Source organism: Hipposideros armiger, unplaced genomic scaffold (genome assembly GCF_001890085.2).
Source record: "Hipposideros armiger isolate ML-2016 unplaced genomic scaffold, ASM189008v1 scaffold_1497, whole genome shotgun sequence".
Lineage (NCBI taxonomy): Eukaryota > Metazoa > Chordata > Mammalia > Chiroptera > Hipposideridae > Hipposideros > Hipposideros armiger.
In genome coordinates this window covers 41,521-65,519 of record NW_017732847.1, presented here as the reverse complement: position 1 = coordinate 65,519, position 23,999 = coordinate 41,521, and the positions used below count along the sequence as shown (strand labels likewise).

At 38.0% G+C, this 23,999-nt stretch overlaps 2 protein-coding genes across 2 annotated transcripts in view; one reads left to right on the top strand and one right to left on the bottom strand.

Moving 5' to 3' along the window:
* YME1L1 (YME1 like 1 ATPase) overlaps positions 1-18,211 on the bottom strand; it is a 73,017-nt gene extending 54,806 nt beyond the window's left edge. The window contains exons 1-4 of the mRNA XM_019634085.1: positions 17,996-18,211; positions 12,869-13,000; positions 6,201-6,363; positions 4,099-4,197 (exon numbers count right to left, since the gene is read on the bottom strand). Coding sequence (XP_019489630.1) covers positions 4,099-4,197; positions 6,201-6,363; positions 12,869-13,000; positions 17,996-18,028 — 427 coding nt within the window. The 5' untranslated portion in view covers positions 18,029-18,211. The remainder of the gene's footprint in view (positions 1-4,098; positions 4,198-6,200; positions 6,364-12,868; positions 13,001-17,995) is intronic.
* Positions 18,212-18,949: 738 nt separating this feature from the next.
* The window catches only part of MASTL (microtubule associated serine/threonine kinase like), a 40,056-nt gene continuing 35,006 nt past the window's right edge, over positions 18,950-23,999 (top strand). Inside the window, exons 1-2 of the mRNA XM_019634083.1 lie at positions 18,950-19,196; positions 22,305-22,442. Coding sequence (XP_019489628.1) covers positions 19,011-19,196; positions 22,305-22,442 — 324 coding nt within the window. The 5' untranslated portion in view covers positions 18,950-19,010. The remainder of the gene's footprint in view (positions 19,197-22,304; positions 22,443-23,999) is intronic.

Below are 23,999 nucleotides of genomic sequence, written 5' to 3'. Positions count from 1 at the left end.
ATAATCAATAATGTTGTAAATATTTTTTAGGGGGCCAGATGGACTCAGGTCTTGTTAGGGAAACCACTTCATGGACAGTGTAGAGGCCTGACTACTGCACTGTACATCTGAAGCTGCTGTTGAATAATATTGTATGTCAACTATAATTTAATACATATATAGTCATGGGATGTGGAGTATAGTGTGGGAATGGAGTCAATGGAATTGTGATAGATATGTATGATACAGGGGGTGTGGGGGCAGTGGATGGGAGAAGGGGGGTGTCACTTTGTGAGAAGTGAAAAGGATAACTATTGCATAGTTTTGTACACCTGAAACTATAACAATAAAAAGAAGTAGTGCTTTGTTTTAATTTGCATTTCAGATTAGAAGAGAGGTTAAGTTTTGACAATATTTTAAATTATTATTAACTAGTTTTATTTCTTTAGTGAAGTGACTACTCATGAGCTTTGCACATATTTCATTTGTAGAATATGGATGTTATGTATACTAGCCTTTAGTTATATATATTTCAATCATTTACATTAATGTCTTTTTCTTTGAAGTGATACAGTAACTTATAAAATTAATATAGCCCTATCTTTTAATCTGTAGTGTTTTCTGCATTTTGTTTTCATTAGAGAATCCCATCCCCAAACTAAGATTTTAAAGGTAGTCCACTGACTTCATCTAATAGTTTCAACTTTTTTGTTTTCAGACCTTTACCTATTTGGAACCTTTTTTTTTTTTAAAGTATAAGAATCTGATTCACTTTTTGTACACCCAAGTTTAAAAACAACTTCTTGATTTTCATAAGTCTTTAGAGTTTTGATTGAAGTTGTATTGAATTAATAAATTTGGGTATACATTCATACTATATAATATTGAGTCCTTCCAAAAAGAATGGTATGCTCTCATTTTATTTCATTCAGCTCTTTGTTCTTCAGTGAAGTTTCCTATGCATACACATATACATATGTGTGTATATATTATGTTGCATGTTTCTTGTGAGGATAAAATATTTAATAGGTATTGAAGAAATTGTAAATAAAATCTATTGCTAGAATAAAAGAAAGCTACTGATTTTCATGCATTTATGTTACCCATGGAATGAACTCTTACTACTTGGACACATTTCAGTTGATTTTCTGGAAAACAATTATATCACCTGCTAATTTAATTCTGCCCCTTCCTTTAACTTATATATTAATCCTTTCTTTTTCTTTTTAATCACATTTTTCAGAACCTCCAAATTACTGGTACACAAAAACAGGATACTAGACATTTTGTTTCTCATATTAATGAAATCCTAATAGATTTCATTAAGAAATCAAAATTTCTATTTTAGCTTTCTAAAAGCTTTTAGGAAGCATAGCAATTAAAATATATTACATGCTTTATCATATAGTGAAATAATATTGCTTTTCTTCTCTAATTAACAAGATAATATACTTCTCAATGTTAAATCACTCTTGTATTCCATTCTAAACTTGGTTTTTCAAATTGTATTTAGGATTTCTGTCTCCATACTATTAAACGAAATCGATCTTTTGTATCTTTTTTATTGTTAATATTTTAGTTATCAGGCATTTTATGAAATAAATACGAAAATCTGTTTTTCCTTATTAAAAAAGTTTCACAAAACAGAACACTCCTAGCCCTAGAAAACAGAATACAGCAATACAACTGTCTGAGCCTAGTGCCTAATATAAAAGAATATTTGAAAAATATTACCTTTTAAATTTTATGGTTATTGTTTTATCTCTTATTAGGTCCATTTTGCTAATTTATAACTTGGATAATTGTTTCAATACATTTTTGTTTATAAAATTATACACAGTCTTGTAATTTTTTTATTATGTAAGTTTCAAGTGAACATTACAATTTGACTTCTGTATATACTACACAAAGTGATCTCCCCCAAAAATCTAATTACTATCCATCATTATGCAACTGACCCCCTTTCACTCCCTTCTGCCAACCTCCCAACCCACTTCCCTTCAGGTAACTACCTATCTGTTCTCTGTATCTATGACTGTTTTTCAAGATTCCACATCATTGAAATCATATTTGTCTTTCTCTTTCTGAACATTCTTGTTATTTTATAATCTTCATTATCTGTGGCAGTTCCCACTTTTCACCTCTAATGTTGTATTTCCTTACTGTTTCTTTTTTTTTTTTAAGGTTTTCTTAGGGAATTGGGGAAGGGGAACAGTGTTGGGGAATTGGGGAAGGGGAACAGCCAAGTTGTTGTCCTTCAATCTTAGATGTGGAAGGCGCAGCTAGCTCAGCTCCCAGTCCAGTCGCCATCTGGCTGCCTACGGCAGCTCAGCTCAAGGTGCCATGTTAAATCTTAGTTCCGGGGATGGGGCAGACCACTGGCCCATGCGTGATTCGAATCAGCAACTCTGTTGCTCAGAGCTCGCAATCTTAACTAACTGAGCCACTCGGCTGGCCCTTCTTACTATTTCTTAATCAGACTTGTTTGATCTATTCTCTTAATTTTTTTCAAATTAAACTTGTTCTAGGTTTAATTAAGTAAAACTTTTTGCAGTTAGATTCCTTTAATTTTATGTCTGTTTTATCCATATTAATTTCTCATTCTTTTAAAAAAAGCCTAAAAATATTTAATCATTTCCCATCTTTCTTATTTCTTCCGAGATCAGATGAGGTCGGGTGCGTTCAGGGTGGTATGGCCATAGGCCCATCTTTCTTATTTCTTAATAAATTATACAATGCCCTCAGCATCAGTTTGTCCTCAACCCAAAGATTTTGATATGCAGATTTTCATTGTGGTTCATTACTAAGTGTCTATAATTTGTTTTGAGATTTCCCTTTAGCTACAAGACAACCAGAAAAGTATCTTTAAATTTCCACATATTTAGGTATTTTTTAGCTATCCTTTCTGTTATTTGATTTCAATTTTATTATATGATCAGAGAACCTGACCTGACATACAAATGTTCTGAAAATGAAGATATACTTCATACCCAAATACATACTCAGTTTTTATGTCTTCCATGAATATTGAAAAATATATCATCATTAAGTATTCTGTCATCTGCAGTAATCATTTCTTCAGAGGATTATTGGTCTCTGCTCAATTTGGTACCTCTCTTTCTTACTAAAACTTTACCTCAAATATGTGGAGATTCCTGCTAATCCATTTGTATTTGTAAAGAATACAGTGATCAATACTGTTGACAGGTTTCCTCAAAACTATCAAGGTGGTAAATGTATTTAAACTACAAAACATAGACCCATGGGGAATGAGCAGGATACCTTCATTCAGTACATGATCCGAGTCCAAATTAATCTGGGTTACTGTCATGTTTCTCTCTGTCATGAATATTCAAATCGGGAGTCTTCTGAGATATAGACTTCTTTCAACGTGCACGTGTGCGCATACACACACACTCCCCTTATTACAAAAGTGTCTTTTGCTAATTGCAACCTAAAAGTTAAAAGCCTTATCTACACTGTGATTGGCTCACCTCTGGCAATCTTTCAACTGTTTACTGTATCAGCCACTATTATTGATTCAGAATTTGGGGTTTTTCCTAAGTTCCACTGGAAATAGCAGTACACACACCTTTTATTTCACTCTAAGTTCCATGAAAACAGGCATCACCTGTCTTTCATTTATCACTGTCACCTAACACCCATCATTAGTGCCTGATGTAATATTATCATATAATAATATATGAATGCATATTTGAGTTTGCTATCAATTTGATGTCATCTACTTTATAACTTATGGAAAGCCCTCAAATTTCTGGTCCACTGATGAAATCCCTCTGCTGTTGCCCTGACTTTTTTCATTTTTCTAGTCAGGCAATTTGATTTTGAAAATGAGAGAAAATAAACAAATGTGCTTAGTTAATTATTTTGAAGCCAGTATAGATAAGATGCTTATGATTTATTGTATCACTGAATACATTCAAAATTTAGCTCCTATTTACTATTTTCCACATAACTAATTATAGACAAACTCAAACTAATTACAAATACCCTGTAAGTTCTACTATAAGCTACAAATGTTCATAATCATTAGTTTCATTAAGAAAAACAAATCAGAATATAATAAATACATCTATTATTTTTTTACAAAATAAATACCTGGCCAGTACTGAAGATCTGAGCAAATGCTTTTAAGAGTTCTTGAATGTTGTCTGTACAAGCAAGAGGAACGTAAAGTACTAAATACATCTATGTAACCTGGAGGGAAATTGAAAAAGTACATGTTCTAATTGCCAAACCAAAAAAAATATAAATATATATGAAATATAACTTTACTAAATATTAGAAAAACCAAAATATGAGTTTCGCCTTTTATTTGTACATACTTTTATAAATATTTAAAAGCACTGCTAATCTAAATACAATTCTCCATCACTTTACTATCACTTATCAATCTTTTTTTATCTGACATACGAGTATAGCTGCTAATTAAATTCAAATCAAGAGGTGAAAGATATATATGTTTAGCTAAAGTTACTTTTAATAAAAAACATAAAAAGATAAAGAATCATTATTTCCTACAGACAATTTTAAAAACTCTAATGAACAATGTGATAAAACATTGCAAATCAGAGGTTCTGCTGGCTTTCTCTCTTAGAGCTTCCATAGTCATTGGGTACAAAGAAAGTTCCTTCCATAGCTGTAAAGTCATGAATACTTTGGTGTTCCTTCCTAACTCCTATTCTTGATTACTGGGCCCCATCCTACTTTACATCGATGATCCTAGTTTGGAAAAGGTAGGCAGCAACAACAGAGGCAACGGTTCTCATCTATCCCTGTATCCCTGTTAGGATTCACGGATTCTTCTAAGAACCCTTTGAGTGAAGTCAGAAATCCCTTCCTAATACTTGTCTGCCGAAGCCTAGAAAATGGCTGGCAGTAAGAGGAACAAGCTTAAAAGGAAATGTAACCATCAAGACTAGAAGAGCGACAGTAATTACACTACTATAATAACAATGATAATAAAAATTTTAATCTACTGAACACTTACTGTGGGCCCCAAGTACTTCAAATTATTTCATCTGACCCTTCAAAGTAAAATAGTTATTCCCTCATACTTGTATGAAAAAATAGCAATTTAAAGCAAGTAAAAATACCACAGTTAATCTGGCAGGATTGAGTTTGATCCTAATCTACTCCTCACTGTTAACCACTAAATCTCAGGGCTTCTTTTAGGTAGTATAGCACAAAATAAATAAATAAATAAAATAGAAGCAGATTTTTAGCCTAAGCCCCAAGTTCAAAAACACTTCAGTTATTCTCACTCTTGAATTCTTTATTTATCCTCCAGCCCTTACATGAATTAAAGGCAAAAGAAGAGCAATGAATGAGTAAATGAATTAAGTTTCTACAAAGTACAGTTTCAAATCAAATCTTTGTCGCAGAACTATTCAAACCTACTCTTTTGTTCCTAGGCTTTTATAGCTTGTATTGATTTTAAAAATCTGTTCTTCCATCAATATAAAACAGTATTTTGATAACACTCTAACGTTAGTTAAGTATCATCCAAAAAGAAACCATGAAACTGACATTCCTTTCAATAAAATGGTCACTTAATTATAATACCAGATTGTTACAAGACTCAAGAAAATACATAGACATTCTATAAAAGAAGGGAACATGACTGTTTCTTCAATGTATTCTTAGAGATTAGTAGTATGTTACCTGGAATCCAATAAATAAATGTTTGTCACAAAAACAAAACAAAGATACCATACCACTCCACCATCCTAAATGCTATGTAGTAGGCTGTATTAGATCCTAGACCAGAAAACGAATCTTAGTGGAAAAACTAGTGATTTGGTGAAATTAAACTTATTTGGTAAAATCTAAATAAAGTCTATAGTTTAGTTAAATGTAATGCACCAGCGTTAATCTTAATTTTGACATATGTACCATGGTTATGTAAGTAATCAGCATTAGGGGAAGCCAGGCGAAGTGTATATAGGAATGCTATACTACCTTTGCAACTTTTCTGTAAATTTAAAATGACTCCAATATAAATAAGTTTGTCAAAAAAAAAAAAAAATTTTTTTTTTTTAAAGAATGAAGAAAGGAAAGGAGGAAGGAAGGAAGGAAAGGGAGGAAGAAAGAAAACAACTCAGAACCTGGTACATAGTGAATGTTAATAAATGGTATCTGTTATGATTATCAATAGCACTAAAATGACTTATTTTAATGGGAACAAAAAAATAACTTACCATATTTATTTTCAAAGAAGGACTGTGCAGAGACATGCGATATATGCCAATGGGAAGAAATGTTTTTGCCTTTACAAAACCCAGGAAGTAGACTGTCAACCAGTTGATCAATCTGTCCAATTTTTAATTCAGATAATCCAAGGTCCCTTAAGTTAAGCAGAGGCTGTAAAAGATTAAGTCAACCAAGTAAGCATTAACATTATCAAGATATTTAACTCAAGCAGTCTTTATCAGTTGAAACAACACAGGTTTTAAAAATCTAACAAATGCATTGATTTTCTATTTCTAATATTTAAATTGGTAAAAATATTTTTTATAGTTCTAGTTTTACTGAAGTCAATCATATGAGGTTTGCAAAGGTTGAAAAAATTATATTCCTAATGGTATCACCAGTCCTCAGAGCTTTAAAGCTTCCTCCAGTCCCGAATGCCCATAAACAAAAACTCATTTGATAAAGAGTATATTCTGCTACCAGAGGACATCTCAGTCCTCTTGCCTCACTGATGAGATTTTTCTTTGAACGGAGAGGTTCTACAGTTATCCATATCTAACTTTTATAAAGGAGGGAAATTAAAGTAAAAAATGTGTGAAAACTAGGCAAGAAAACACATTCACCTTACAAGAGTTCTAAAGTAACTACAAATAGATGGGGTGAGTTATTTTCTCGTCCATGTGAGCCAACAGGGAGACACTAAAGACAAGTAACAATTATAACCTCAAACAGCTAAAACTTCAAGTAAGGAGAGCACAAATAAACAGAATAAATAACCAACTTCTTATCATCGATGTAAAATTTAGACCCATGGAATATATAGCTCTGGATTAACATCCAGAGACTCATCACTTATTAGCTTTGTAATAAGTGATTCAGTTCTTAGAATACATTTCCTCACATTTCAAAATGATGATGAAATATGTCCTGCCTGTTTCACCAATGAGATAGTATCAACAGAAGAGATCATGCCTTGCTCATCTACATATCCCATCGTACATAGTAAGTTAAAAGCACAATGAAACAAAATATTTAAAAGTGCTTTTTAAATTACTAAAAACTATAAATAAAGCATATTATTATAATGGAAATAGAAGGCCTATAATATTCAAGAGCTACTTTTTAAAAGATCATTTAGGGCCCGCCAAGTGGTGCATTGGTTAAGAGTTGGCTTGGAACATCAGCTCTGAGCAACAGGGCCCCGGTTCGGATCCCACAAGTGGCCAGTGACGCTGTGCCCTCTACAGCTAAGATGGTGAACAACAGCTCAACCTGGAGCTGGGCTGCTGTGAGTGACTGCCTCACCAGGGAAGAGCACAACGATAATACCAACATGGGCCAGTGAAGCGACGTCCTCCACAACTAGACTGAAGAACAAAAGGACAGCAACTTGTCTGTTCCCCTTCCCCGATTCCCCAACGCTGTTCCCCTCCCCCAATTCCCCAATAAAATCTTTAAAAATAAAAAATAAAAATAAAAGATTTAAAATGGGAAGTCAAAAAGTCTTATTTATAATACATAGACTTCAAAAGGGCAATGCAGATTCTTAACTAAGACAGAAAGTTATTCTCATTACTTATTGGGTGTCAGAGCCTAGAAACATAAAGAGAAATAAGGTACATATAAACATGGTAATTATGGTACAACATGGTAACTGCTATTACACAGATGGTTTTAGAGTGGTGAGAACACAGAACACAGAGCAACTAATTTCCTAAGGCAGAGAAGGCTTCACTGCGGTAACACCTAATGTGAAAGTTGATGGGGGAAGGGGGTAAACAAAAAGTCATCAAAGGGCCTGGAATGTCTGAGATGTAGTAAAACATTTAGTGATGGAAGAGACTAGAAAGGTGGGCTATAGCCAAGCTGTGAAGAACCTTGCTTGAATTTAATTCTATAACTAATGATTAGTTTTGTTTTATAGGAAAAAATACAAGATAAAGATATACTGGAAGGAAGGCTGATGGAACAGGAGAAAAACGATATGAGCCTGAACTAAGTCCTAAGGATGGAAGTAACAAATCATAGACAAAAAATATTTGAAGAAACCAGTAGAGTATAGAGATTGAGAGGGAGACAAGTTCTGGATGGATATGCTGTTTTCTGATCTGTTATTTCTTAGCTCCTCTTCATCCTTTTTATTGACTCCATGAACATGGATCTGAGCCCTTTAAATGTTTTTCCTTTGCCAGTTGGCACAATATAAAGCTTTGTCAGTGGAGGGCACCAGAGAGACAATGTAAGAGGCAAGTTTTTATTTCTGGTTCTGGTATGATCCCACAGTGGGCTCCTGTCTGAATCACCCAGGATTTCTCTAGTATCTGGCTCCTGCCACTTGTGCAGCTTCTCCAAAGCCCAGCTCCCTGCAGTGCAGGGGCCAACAGTATCCAGTGGCTTCCCCAGCAAGACACATCCCCACGAACGGCTTTTCCTGGTACCGTAGAGGGCAGATTTCCATCAAGTTCAGCACTGCAGTGACTTCTCTGCCATTCAGTAAGCCAAGGCTATGTCCTCTCCAGCAAGGTCAGGACCTCAGCCTGGGGGAGAAGTACTCTTCCTGGGAAGCTCTACCTAGACTCCTAGGAGTATTAGCTGCTCCCTAAATCTATTCGTTTTATATAGTTTATAGAGTATTCTTTACTTATTTACTAGCCAACCCCTAGTTATTCCAATCCCCTATTAAAAAAGAGGGTTGTTAAAACAAACTAAAAAATTATAGCAGTTTTTTATATTATACTTTCACTGTTCAAATGACTATGTGGTTGAAGATATATTTGGGAGTTATCAGCATATAGATATATATAGATGTTAAGTGACAATATAAAAATGGATTACATAACCTGGAAGACTGTACATAATGAAAATTAGATTAAGGAAATATGCACAATACACCCAGTATTTAAGGGGTTGGCAATAAAAAAAAGGCCAGCAAAACAAAAAGAGAAAAAACCACCACTGATGTATCACTTAATTCAGGAGGATATTTTGGAAGTAGTACATATTCAGCAAGGTCAAATGCTAGAGAAAGTTGAAAAAGATGTAGATTTTAAGAGGCTTCTATTTAGCACTAGAGAAATCAACAATGACTAGCAAAATAGGTCTGTGAAATGGTAAAAGTGGTAGCCCAAATACAATGAGATGTAGTGTGACTAAAAGTTTATCAAGTACAATAGTCTCTTCTTATCCGCAGTTTCAATTTCTGTGACTTGTTACCCGTGGTCAACCACAGTCTGAAAATATTAAATGGAAAATTCCAGACATAAACCATTCATAGGTTTTAAATCGTGCGCCATCCTGAGTAGTATAATGAAATCTCATGCTGTCTGCTCGTCAGGCCTGGGGCCATGAATCATCTCTTTGTCCTGCGTCTTGGTTCCCTGCCGGTTAGTAACTCAGTAGCGATCTTGGTTATCAGAGCCACTGTCATGGTATCACAGTGCTTGTGTTCAAGTCGCCCTTATTTTACTTAATACATAATGGCACCAAAGCACAACAGTGGTGATGGTGGCATTCAGATATGCCAAAGAGAAGGCATAAAGTACTCTCCTTAAGTAAAAGTTCTCAATTTATTGTAATAGGGAAATTTTAAAAATTGTAAGCTGAGGTTGCTGAGATCTACAGTAAGAATGAATCTTCTATCCATTAAGTTGGTGCTGGTTTTGTTGTGGTACGTCAAACTGAGAAAGTTAACAGCCACAGTGCCTAAGCGCTGAGTTAAGATGGAAAAGACATTAAATTTGTAGATGGAAAACATGCACAGAAAACGTGTTCCAACTGACGGGAATGTGTTGCACCAGAAATCAGAGACTACTATGCAAAGACTTCAGCAAGGGATCCCCTGAAAGGAGGGACCACATTCACATAACTTTTATTACAGTATATTGTTCTTATTATTCTATTTTATATTAGTCATTGTTGTTTATCTCCTACTGTGCCTAATTTATAAATTAAACTTTATCATAGGTATGTATGTATAGGAAAAAACAGTATACATAGGATTCAGTACTCTCCAGTTTCGGGCTCCCACTGGGGGTCTTGGAAGGAATCCTTAGATAAGGTAAGACTACTGTAGAGTTACAAGTTTAGACTACTTTTTCAAGACATCTGAATGTAAAGACAGATGTTAGTAGCTTGAAGGAAGTTGAAATGAAGGTTTTTTGCTTGCATTGTGGAGTGGATATTTGGATGAGCAAGACTTGAAAGCAAAGTCACCATATAGCAAAGGAGGTGAGAGTAGATAGATGCTCACGGACAATGTAGGATGCTCAAGGACAATGAAAAGGTTTGTGACCTTTAGTGAGTGCAGTAACACGCACTCACTAAAGACAAACAGTAGGACTAATGAGAGTATTATCAGAGATTAAGAACAGCAATTTTGTATTTGAGACCATTAATCTTAACCTCAACACTGGCTTCTAGAGTTTACTTTTCAAGCAGTAAAAACTTACCATATTTTGCCGTGTATAATGTGCACCCACGTTTTTGGTCCGGACTTTCAGGGAAAAAAATCTTTCGGTTTAATTCAAATTTTTATTTGTTTACATTTAGGTACTTGTTTTTTGTATTATAAAGAAATTTTAGCATTTATTTTTTAACGTATTATGGTACAACAAATTTGATGTAGCAAACAATTACAAACACTAGAACGAATACAAAGTACAAGAAATTTTATGTACTGGTAACAAATTTACGATATTTATGCATCATAGGAGGCCAAGAACTCTTTGTCGTTGCAAGTTTGTCATAAGTTCAACAAAACCGATTATTGTATTCCAGGGTATTATTTTGCATATAGTATACAGATATCATTATTAACTTCTAGAGTTACACTTTTAACTCATAAGCATAAACAACAGAATTAAAAACATTTATATAGATATGGAATTAGTACTACCCATGTATAATGCACATCCTTATTTTTCCCTCACAAATTTGGGCAAAAAAGGTGCACATTATACATGGCAAAATATGGTACTCTACCAAAGACCTAGCCATTTTACTTGATGAAACAAACACTTAGCAATATGGATAGTAAAAATGGTGCTGTTTATAGCAACAAAAAATTGGAAACAATATCCAACAATGGCACTTCATACAATGAACACTTTGAAGTCATTAAAAATTTGGAAAACGTATGGCATAACAAGTTCATAAGACTACTAAAAAAGAAAGCAGAATCTAAATCAGCACTGCAGTATGATGCAACTATAAAATATAAAAGTACAAGAGAAAAAAACAGACATGAAATATAAACACAAAATGTTAACAGCATTATCTCTAAGGATTAGGTTCACAGGTGAATTTCAATTTTTCCAGGCACGTAATGTTTTCCAAAATTTCTAAAATGAACATAATTTTGCTGCATGTAGTATTTTCATTAGGAAAGCTCTCTTGGACTATAATTTGGGAGAAGGGTGTCAGGACAATAGTAAGACAACAGAATACCTACAGAAAGAGGCAATAGGAATCGGGCAAATAGTATAAAAGAAAAGTATAAAGATGACAAAGACAAACTTTTCCTCTAATTAAAATTTTATCCTAGGACTGACCCCCTCCCCCACCTCCTCCCCTACTGTCCTTCACCACAGTTCCTGCTATTAGGACTAACAACATAAGCTATTTATGGGTCAAAGAGGCTTTTAGGAAACTTAACTACAGGCTATAATGTTTTCTATAAAAAAAGTATTCTGTAAGCACAAGGATTCTAGAGTGGAAATTGCAAATATCCTAGGCAACACTGCTTTTATAATTCTCTGAATACTGTTTTTCCAAAGCTTACACATTTCACTTTCAGTTACCTATATTCTAATCGTTCAATTACACCAAAAGCTCCTATAAGACAGTAGATGGTAGCTTCTTACTATATCCTATCATCCCTGAGGCTTGGGTCGGGGGGGCAATTACTGTCAGTTAACTGTAGGTTTGCTGCTACTGTTGGAGCAACATAAAAGAATATCTACATGATTTCACACAGCAGTAACCTAAGACGTGAATACCAAATCTAGTGCCACATGAAATTTTTTATCAATTAAATGTTAAAGAATAAGACGAGTGGCGCGTAGGTTAAGAGCTGGCTTGGGACGCTAGAGGGCCCCGGTTCAGATCCCACATATGAGGGCCAGTGACACTGCCCTCTACAGCTAAGATGCTGAACAACAGCTCAACCTGGAGCTGGGCTGCTGGGAGTCTCCACCAACAGCATAGGCTGCAGCCCGCTGCAGTGGGTTGCCATGGGCAACCGTGTGTAGCCAGCAGCCAGCGTGAGCGGCCAGTAGCCGCTGTGAGCGGCTGTGCAGAAGCCGGCGACTGATCTGCCTCGCCCGGGAAGAGCTCAATGATGATGGTGCCAACTTGGGCGAGTGAAGGAACGTCCTCCACAACTAGACTGAAGAACAGCAACTTGTCTGCTCCCCTTCCCCAATTCCCCAGCACTGTACCCATCCCCCAATTCCCCAATAAAAATCTTAAAAAAAAAAAAAGAAAAAAAGAATAAGACAAAGTTACTCTCTATCTGGACAATAAAGTCAGAATTAGACATCTTTAATTGCAAAGGAGATTAAATTGATGACAGAAATTACCTTGTTTGAAATACCTAAACACAGAAACATACTTCAAACATGCTTACAACGTACTAAATCAAAATGCTTTCTCACACAACCAGGGTAAAAACTCTTACCTCACTGCTGGGAGCCTCATGCTCAGGAACCACATCTCGATGCTGGTTTTGAGAAACTGATGTACTGACAGAAACAGATGTGCTTTTTGGTGAATGGAAGGCATTGATGAGATGACTCAGAGGAACTGTAACCTAGAAAAAGATGAAAGCTGAAATTAAGTAATGTGTACCACCACAAAATGACATATTTCACAAACATTAAAAAAGTAAACGTATACCCGAATTTGATACTTCTCAACTTCAGCACTGCAACACTTTGTTCTAGGTCACCATCACCTATATGAGGAATGTCAACAGCCTCCTAACTACGTACTCTCCCTGCGTGTGCTCTAGTCAAACTAAAGTCGGATCGCGTCGCTCCTCTGCTCAAAAATCCTCCAGTGGCTTCTCTTCTCACTTAAAATAAAAACCAGCCTTAACAACTATGACACAGAAAGCCCTCCACGGGTCTTTATCGCCTCTCTGAATTTATACACTACTATGGTCTCCTTCATTTTCTCTGCTCCAGCCCCACTGGCTTCCTTGCTGTTCCTGGAACACACCTAGCAGGTCCTCACCTCAAGGCCTTTGCACTGCTATTTATTCCCTTTTGTCCAGTTAGTACACAGCTTGCTCTCATACACCCTTGAGTTCTTAACTCATCTTTTCATGAGTCTTTTCCCTCGCCAATCTGTTTAGTATTTCAATAACCGTCCCCTAAAAAAATATTCCTTACCCCTTTCTCTGCTCTATTCCTTCTTGGTACTTTCACTAACACACTTTACATATTTACGTATTTAATAATATGTTGTTTGTTATCTGTGTCTCTCTCAACCAATTCTCTGACCAGCTGGGTGTCCCAACAATTCAATTCTGACACCAATTACCCAGTATAAGTGCAGATCAAACAGGTTAAAGGCTCAGTTCCACAAGACTTCTCCCATGTCAGGTGCCAGTCACAGGTCCCAAGCCAACCATACTTCTGATCTACCAGCTATAAATCTGGGTTTCCCACAACCCCCCCCCCCCAGGTTCAATAATTTGCTAGAGCAGCTCACAGTGCTAAGAAATATACTTTACTTATGTTTACCAGTCTATTATAAAATATAAAAATGAACAGCCAGATGAAGAGGTTCATAGGGCAAGGTCCAGAAAGGTCCTAACACAGGAGCTCAATCATGATCGTGAGTTACCACCCTCCTGCACTGTGAATCTCTGCACTGAATCGCGTTATAGTTTTTACAGAGCTCAATCTCCAGGGCAGGCCAGCCTTCCCCTCCCAGAGGCTAGGGGGTTGGGGCTGAGAGTTCTTTCTGGTATCAGGCCCAGTCCTGTAATTATCTAGAGACCCCATCCTAAGTCACTTTATTAGCATAAATCCAGGAGGGATCCAAAGGGATTCCTTGAGAATAAGACACTCCTATCACTCAGGAAATTCCAAGGGTTTTAGGAACTCTGTACCAAGAACTGGGAACAGAGACCAAATATTTATTTTTTATTATATCACACTCTCCCGCTAGAATGTAAGTTCCATGTGACAAGGGATTTTTTTCTTTATTTGATTATTTTATTTTCTCTATTTTATTTATATATTTAATACATGTTTCATATTTATACAATATATTACATAGTTTATATTTTATTTTTCTCTATTTTATTCAATACTGTATCCCAGAGCAACAACAAATGCACATAGTAGATGCTAAATAAATACTTGTTAAGTAAATTAATAAGTTAAATGGGTTCTCCCTATATGCTAGGTTTTGTACTATGCGCTTTACTTATGTTATCGCATTTAATCCTTATACCACCCATAAACATAAGTTACTATTATACTTCCTATTTAATTAAGACAGCAAGAATTTAAATAGCTTCAGTGGCAGGTTTAAAGTCACACAACATCACACAGCTAGCCTGCAAGTATAGGAACAAGGATTCTAATTCAGATAATCTGACTCCATATTGGAAGTAAAGATTTTTTTATTCCACAGTAATCGATACAGAAATTAATTTATGATACACTGTTGAAGAAAAAAACAGGCTGTACAATTATCTGTAACATCTTTTTTTAAAGATGTTACAGATAGTATGCATACACATATTTGTGTACAGATAAAAAAGTATGGAAGAATTTATTCTAAAATGTGATCTCTTTGGGTAATGAGATTACGGGTGATTTTTATTATTTACTCCCATATTTTCCTTTTCAGCATTTTTGGAAATGAGCGTGTATAATTTTTAGAGTCAGAACAATAAGTTCTTTTAAAACAACAAGAATCAAAAAAAATTTTTTTTTTTTTTAGCTGAGCCATTTGGCAGCTCAGCGGCTGCTCAGCTCGGGTCAGGAATCGAACTGGCAACCCTGTTGCTCTGCGCTTACACTATTGAGCGAGCTCTTAACCAACTGAGCCACTCGGCCGGCCCCAAATTATTTTAAGATACATATTTTCTGCCCATTTCTTCGAAAAATTTTATTTTAATTAGTTATCTCTTTTCATTCAAAAAAGGATTTACAGCGTAAAAGATGGTTTCATCTCTTCTCAATGAAAAAGTTTAGCTTCTGTGGTTTTCCTAATTTTATAATTTAAATTCAAGTGTATTCAACCAATTAAGCAACCAGGAATTACAAATATGTTTTACCATCTTTCACAACATGAAAGGGCTTATGTGAATCCAGTTAATGCTTGCCTTAACTTTGCAGTACACAAAATCCCTTCACGATCTATACCAATGACATGTATTCCATCCAGCTGATGATAAATTCTCCTAAAACGGGTCTTCTTGATGTAAATTTCTTTCTTCTTTTTTAAAAAATTTTATTGAAGAATCAGGGAAGGGGAACAGACAAGTTGCTATCCTTTTGTTCTTCTGTCTAGTTGTGGAGAAAGTCGCTTCACTGGCCCATGTTGGTATTGTGATCATTGTGCTCTTCTCGGCTGAGGCAGATCACAGAGGCTCTTGGCAGAGCATGGAGGCTGCCGGCCGGCTCACGCTGGCTGCCAGCCACTCATAGTAGCTCATGGCAGCCCACTGCAGCCCCACTGCAGCCTACACCATTGCCGGCAACTTACGGCAGCCCAGCTCCAGGTCGAGCTATTGTTCACCATCTTGGCTGTAGAGGGCAGTGTCACTGGCCCTCATGTGGGACCCGAAACAGGGCCCGGCTGCTCAGAGATGGTGTCCCAAGCAAACTCTTAACCAATGTGCGCCACTCAGCTGGCTCTTGATGAAAATTTTTTGAAGTTCAGTTTCAAAAGTTTGCTACTGTGTTCAACAGGCCAACTCAGACTTGTTTTTCAAACAATTGGTAGGATTCCTCCAAACTGTCACCTTAGTAAATAATAGCTTCATGCATGCAACTGATCAAACCAGAAAGCCTCTTTCCATCACCCCTTATATCCAATACCTCATGAAACGCTATTCTTTCATCAAAATAAATCTCACCCTCTTCTTTCCATAACCACTGCCACTTTATTGTGCATTATGCCTCTCATGGATTACTACAATAGCATCCTTAACTGAAAACGTGTCCAGTCCTGCCCTTTCACACTGTCCACACAGCAATAAATCAGAGTAATCTATTAAAGATGTAAATCTGGGGCCAGCCGAGTGGCTCGTTGGTTAAGAGTTGGCTTGGAGCATGAGCTCTGAGCAGCAGGGCCCCAGTTCAGATCCCACATGTGGGCCAGTGACACTGCGCCCTCTACAGCTAAGATAGTGAACAGCTCGACCTGGAGCTGGGCTGCCGTGAGTCGCCAGCAACACCGTGGGCTGCAGTGGGGCTGGACGGCAGCTGGTGTGCACTTTCGTGAGTTGCCGTGAGCCGCCGTCCAATGGCCGGCGACTGATCTGCCTCTGCCAGGAAGAGCGCAATGATCACAATATCAACATGGGCCAGTGAAGCGATGGCCTCCACTACTAGACTGAGGAACAAAAGGACAGCAACTTGTCTGTTCCCCTTCGCCTATTCCCCAGTGCTGTTCCCTCCCCCAGTTTCCCAATAAAATCTTTAAAAGAAAATACATGTAAATCTGATCATGTTACTCCCTACTTAAAAGCATTCAATGGTTCCCAACACACTTAAAATGAAATCCAAAGTCTCTTATTATAACTCCCTGTATGATCTGCCTCAAGGCCTCTCCCCAACCTTTTTTCTGTCATCGTGCCCCTTAATCACCATGCTCTAGCCACACTGGCTTTATTTTTGTTTCCTCCATTTGGTCTGCCTGGGAGACCTGTTCACTTCCGGTCATTCTTCACCTGGCTAACTCCTACCTGTTTTACTTCATATCACCATCAAGATGACACATTTGCTTTGTTCACCTGGCACATAACTTATGCCCAGTAAATAAACATTTCATTTTCTATTATCGAACCAGTACTAGCAAAAATCAAAACAAACAAAAAAACCAAGGGAGTATATGGGTTACACAAAGAAACGTTAAGTATATATTTAAACCAAGAAAACAAAGTTTCCAAAAAATTATTTTTAAATCTGAATGTTTTCAAAAACAATTGGCAAGACTGTAAGAACTCTCCGAAAAACAAAACACTATCAAAGTGTTACCATCAAAAATGATAACTGAAAACCCTTGGAATCATTTTTCTCTGCCACGTCTTTCGCTTTACGAGCAGTCAATAACGTGGAAAATATTTATTAGTCATTTTTGGTAAAAAATAAAAATAAAAATTCGTGACATTACTAAAATTACTATAGCATGTTTGGGTTAAATTCCATTTAAAGGTAAAGAAAAAATAGGGGATCGAGGTTGTGAATACTAGCCTCCGGAGAGGTTGAAAGATGGAAAGGGAATATTACCTACTCCCCTTACATCTATGGCAAAGGCGTCTCCCCCACCCCTATCTTTACCCCTGAATATCCGGCACTGAACAATGCCTGATTGATTCCCCAGCAAAAACTCCACGCAGTCAACTCGGCAAGCCAGTCTCCACCACGTTCTTATCCTACCCCTGCTTCACCATCAACACTTTACTCTCAACGCTGCCCTGATCCCCTCTCATCTCCAGGACTCGAGTTGGTCTGATCGCTTCCCTCCTACGATCCCTTACCAGAAACCGCTTCCACGAAACGCGTATGGCAAACAGTCGCGGGCTGTGGAGAAAAGTGTACTGGATGCCGGGACTCACCTGGGGCTGCACCGTGCTCGATAGAGAAAACATCTTCTCCGGGCCTTCAGCGACCTCACCCGCCTGCCGAAGCTGCCCTTCTGCCCACGGCTTGGCGGGGAGGCGCTGAACCCTTTTTCCGCTCTCGTCTTTTTTCTACCTCTTTTACTAGAAATGGAAAATGGCCTCCCCTTCCTAAAGCTGCCGCAACGACAACCTGTCCCGGAAAGCAAAGCTCTAACGCAACAGTACTTCCGGGGCAGGGGAGCGCCACCATCCGGGGCTTACGTCTGTGCGCCGCCTTTTCCGGACCGGGATTTCTGCCGCTGTTGCAGAGCTCTGCTAGCTCCCGAAGTAGTTGATGTTCACGTTGAGTAATACGCATGCCACAATTTAGTGTTCTTTATTTCCCCTACAGTAAATAGAAAATTCTTCCTGTTGGTCCTAATCTGTTTCAGTCAGACAAGTTACATCCTGTTAAAATGTCAAGAGCACGGGCACCAACCCGCTTCCTGCTCATCCACTTTCCCCGCATCTATGATTTCACTAGCCATCGCTTTCCTGAACTGGTTTACATTTCTCGTTAGGATGGGAGGTCATGAAGTTAGAGAAAAAAAAAAGGCGAGGGGTCGAACTGGCCCCGGCAGCCTCATTTGGAGGTCGGGAGAGAACTCAAGTCCCTCGATTCTCATTCACATCCCCGTTGTCCCTTGTTGGCCAACAACTGGTTGTGGCACGGCCCACGCCCGTCGTTACAGAGGAAGTGGGCGGTGGCCACTGCCCTCTAAGAGCCTGGTTGGTTGGAGAACTTCCCAGCTCCCCCGCCCTCTCGCCCATAGGATCTTTCAGCATCTACGATGGGCAGGTGACGGGGGCGGGGCTGCGCTGGGCTGGGCTCCGCGAGCGCAGCGACGGGGTGACATCACCGCCGGCGGGCGGCGTGGGCGGGCTTCACTTTGAACCCAGTTGGCGGGAGTTGCGTCTGGACAAGAGATCTTGGCGGCTGCTGCAGGCTTTAAATCTGGGCTGGCCTGCAATGGAGCCCCCCACCGGGAGCGAGAAGGAGAGTGGAAGAGGCGCCGCGGCAGGGGAGTGCACGAATAGGATCTCGGTGCCAAGACCTCCCTCCATTGAGGAATTCACTATAGTGAAGCCCATTAGCCGTGGTGCCTTCGGGAAGGTGTATCTGGGACAGAAAGGCGGCAGATTGTATGCGGTGAAGGTAAGAAGTCAAGGAGTAAAGCAAGGGAAAGAGGCCAGCCCTTCGTCCTTCTTCCTGACCCCTAAATTAGGCAGGCCCCGGGGCCGCTACTAGACTGGGTGGCCCAGTTTGCTGACGCCTGCACAGCCCTGCCAGCTGACTTCACGCTGGGGGGTTGTCAGAAGGCGGGCAAGTCGGGGGTCTCTCCTCTGTCCCCGCCCTTCTCTTCACACCGCGAATGCTTAGGAGACACCAGAACTTCTGAACCTTTTTTACGGATTTGGCCTTTACCAGGGTGAAGTTTGAAACTTGACGTTTGAAACAGTTGTTTTCCAAATTATTTTTTAATTCTATCAGTTTGATATTTCTCTAACCTATATAACCACAAGTAACCACAAGATCTCATTAAACAACCTCATTTTTTCCCTCCCAACCTTCCATTATAAATCTAGAATGTACTTTTATTTAAAGAGGAAACTGAAATACGTCTTAAATCAGTCCTTTATCCTTGCAGCAGTATATAGCTTTCCACAAGCATACAAGAGATTTAAATGTGTTGAAGCTGTTCCGGCCACTCTTGCTTATCCACTCCCATAGTTTCAGATTACTCACATTTCAGCAGTGACTGAACGTGATAAAGGGAAGAAGCCAGCAGTCTGAGTAGCAAGAGACATTTTCAGCTTTCTGTTGAGCATTGCTATGTGAATGCATAGCAAGCACCTCCAAATTGTACTTGCCTAACCTTGGATGATCCTCTCCAACTAACTGCCTAAACTCTGAACCTCCTGTATTTCCTCTCCATTTAATAACACTGCCATCATCCCTGTCATTCAGACTAGAAACCTGTGTCATTATAACTTCCCTCTACTTCATCGGTATATCCTGTCTCTTAACGAGTCTTGTCAATTCTGACCCATATTCATTATTACTCCTTCCATTTCATTTCCAAGTCTGCCCAAGTACAGCCCTTCATTTTTCTTCCTCCATTAGTTTGTTCACCCTTTTTTCCTTCCTTCCTTCCTTCCTCCCTCCCTCCCTCCCTCCCTCCCATACTTCTGCTGGCTCTTCGTCAAATTGCCCGAAGGACCATAAGTATTGCTTCACACAGGCAGATTGAAAATAAAGTTCCAGAGAAACAAAAGCTTTTTCAGGAGGATAATGGAATTCCAGTGCATCTAAAGGGTGGATGGGGTAGCTGATGCCCTCCTGTATAGAGCTACCATGGTTCTTACAGTTGGTGGAACCGCATATGCCATATATCAGCTGGCTATGGCATCACTTCCCAAGAAGCAGGATTGACTTCAGTTCATCCTCCCAGCAATTAGCTGGTTCAATTTCATTCTGTTCTCTATGGACCAGTAAGCTAATAAATAACTTGAGTTCTTCTTTGGGGATCAATATTTATTGACTTATACTAACTGCCACCAATAAAGCAGCCTGTACTATGGGGGGGAAAAAGAAAAAGATTGGGCAACCATCACCACAATCCAATTTTAGAACATTTCCATCACCCCCAAAAGATCTCTCCTGCCCATCTGCAGTGTCTCTCCCCTTTAACACCACTAGCTCCAGGCAACCACCAATCTACTTTCTATCTCTATAGGTTTGTCTTTTCTAAACATTGCATACAAATGGGATTATACAATAATTCTTTTGCGTCTGGCTTTGTTCACTTGACATGATGTTTTTGAGGTTCATTAGGCCTTCATTTCCATACCTAATCTATTAGAATAGCCCCTTAACTGGAATCACTATTTTATATTTTCATCCATTCCTTAGGCTGTGACACACAAGCTAAAGTCCAGACTCCTGAGAAAAGCATTTATGCTGTAAGTTCTGGCTCTAAACTTCCCCTGTATCTTCCACATACCCTGTGTTGTAGCCACGCCAGACAATTGACTAGTCCCTGAATGCTGTGTATTTTCTTGCCTCTGGGGTTATATTTATACTGGTTCTTCTTTGAGTGCTTTTTTCTATCCTTCTCTGCTCTTCTCCACCTATATTATTTATGTAGTAAGGTTCATCTTAGCTCCCCTTCAAACCTTCCCTGACCTTTCAGACCCATCCCATTAAAATGAACTCTTCATTGCTTCATATGTTTCTAAGATGGTTTGCTTTTTCTTGTATTGTACCTACTAATTCAGTTGTTGAAATGATAACACCAATTCACTTATATGCCTGTATATAATATATATATTTTTTATTTATATAATATAAAATTTATATAACATATATATGTATAAATGGAGAGAGAGAGAGAGAAACCTTTTCTTTGTAGGATCTGGGCTACTGTGGTGAGTTTCCAATACAGTTTCCAATCCAATGGAATGACAGGTGAAATCATGTTGCATGCTAGCTTTGTCAATTTCCTTCAGTTTTCTTGTGGAAAGGATGTTAAGCTGGAATTTACAATGTATTTATGATTTTATTAAATACGCTAATGAACCTTTAGAAGAAATATGCCTTTTTTTCCTTGTAGTCCTGAGAATCAATCTCAATGTTACTGACTATTCAGTTTAGTGCTTCAACTTTAATGTAGATTAAATTTTTGTTTCTGTACCAATTGCCTTGAAACTCAAAAGGACTAATTATTTTCTGTAATGCAGCATTGAAAACTATTAATTTTCAGTAGTTCTAACTATTCTTAAAATTTTTTTTTTGTAGGAAAACTTCCCACATTCTTCCTCTTTCTGATTCTATTTCTATCCATCAAAGCACGAAGTAAAATATATATTTATATTAATTACTATTTCTCGATGCCTAGGTTCCTGGTTTTCTGGGAAGTATTAGGAACATGACTATATTTTTACTTTGTTATAAGAATAGCAGAAAAGAGTGTTTTTTCTAAGATGTACAGCAGTCAGGGAGCATTTGTTCCCTTTTTCCATCTCAAAAGGGTGTGATACTTTTAACACTTGATCTCATGATGAGCAATTCTCTGTTGAAGAAAGTTCTGTTTTTGTTTTTATATTAGCAGTTTTTCTGGCAGAGTATCCTCATGGCAATGTGAGGTCCAAATGGCATCTATATGTTTTCTCTCTGGTTGTTTCATGATGGTAACTTTGAACCCTGAGAACACTTTGTAATACAAAATAAAAAGAATGTCTGTTGTCATATTATCTACTATAGGTTGTCAAAAAAGCTGACATGATCAACAAAAATATGACTCATCAGGTACAAGCTGAGAGGGATGCACTGGCACTAAGCAAAAGTCCTTTCATTGTCCATTTGTACTATTCACTACAGTCAGCAAATAATATCTACTTGGTGAGTAAACAATTTTACATTTTTTTCTTCATTCAGCAATCACTGAACTCAGTGATTTAAGGTTACAGTCTCTGGGTTCAGAGTCTGTTTAAATTCCAGGTCTTGCACTTACAAGTTATCTTACGTGTCCTATTAGTCAGGGTTCTTCAGAGAAAAAGAACTAATAGAGTGTGTGTAGGATGGGTGGTTATAGAGAGAGGGGGATTTCTTTTCAGGAATTGCCCTACATGACTGTAGGAGCTGACCAATCTGAAATCTGCAGGGTAGGCTAGCAGGCTGTAAACCCAGGAAAGAATTGATGTTGTAGCTCCAGTCCAAAAGCAGTGTAGAGGCAGAATTCCCTCTTCTTGGCAGGGGTGGAGGTAGAGGTGGTGGCTGCTGCGTGGAGGATACCTCAATCATAAGGCCTTCAACTGATTACATTAGGCCTACCAACATTAGGAAGGGTAGTCACCTGTTACTCAGAGTCTACTGATTTAAATGTTAATCTCGTCTAAAAAAAACACCTTCACAGCAACATTTAGATTGGTGTTTCACCAAATAACCTGAGTACCATGGCTTAGCCAAGTTCACACATAAAATTATAGTCATGCGTCGTTCTTTTTGGTCAACGTTGACCACATATACCATGGTGGTCCCATAAAATTTTAATGGAGCTGAAAAATTCCTGTTGCCTAGTGACATCGTAACATTATAGTGCAATGCATTACTCACATATTTGTGGTGATGCTGGTGTAAACCAACCAACGGGGCTGCCTGTCATGTAAAAGTATAGCACATGCAATTAGGTACAGTATGTAATACTTGATAATGATAATAAATAACTGTTACTAGTTTATGTATTTACTATGCTATACATTTTATCATTATGTTAGACTGTACTCTTTCTACTTATAAAAAAATGTTCGCGGTAAAACACTATGCTGTGTTATACTGGCAGCACTCTCATACATCTCATGTTTACCACATCTCTTGATTGCCTCATTTTCTCTTGTGCTCCATTTAAACTCTGTTGTTTTGTGAGGTAACATGCTGTGTAGGCTTGCAGCCTAGAAGCAATAGTCTATCCACATAACCTAGGTGTGTAGTAGGCTAGCCATCTAGGTTTATATAAGTGCACGCTATGACATTTGCACAACCACAAAGTCACCTAATGATGCATTTCTCAGAGTGTATTTCCATCATCAAATGGCACATGACTATATTACACCTCAGCCTCCTTGTCTGCAAAATGACATAATAATAGTATCTACCACAAAGGTTATTATGAAATTTCAGTAGCTTGATATAAAGCATGCAGAACAGTGTCTGGCAAGTAGTGTTAAAAATATTTGGTATAAAAAAAGACATTCATATAATAGAAATATATGAAGTTTGATATATAATAATTGGGTGTGTGGACTTTGAGAGGTACTCGCTTTTCATCTAAAGCAGCAGCTTATACTCTATTAATTCAAATTGGAGGGGGACAGGCAGAAAGAGGTAAGGATGGCAGGTAATTTGACTACAAATTCTACAGGTTCTGACTTAAGAGGTGGTCTATACATTAAATGTTTG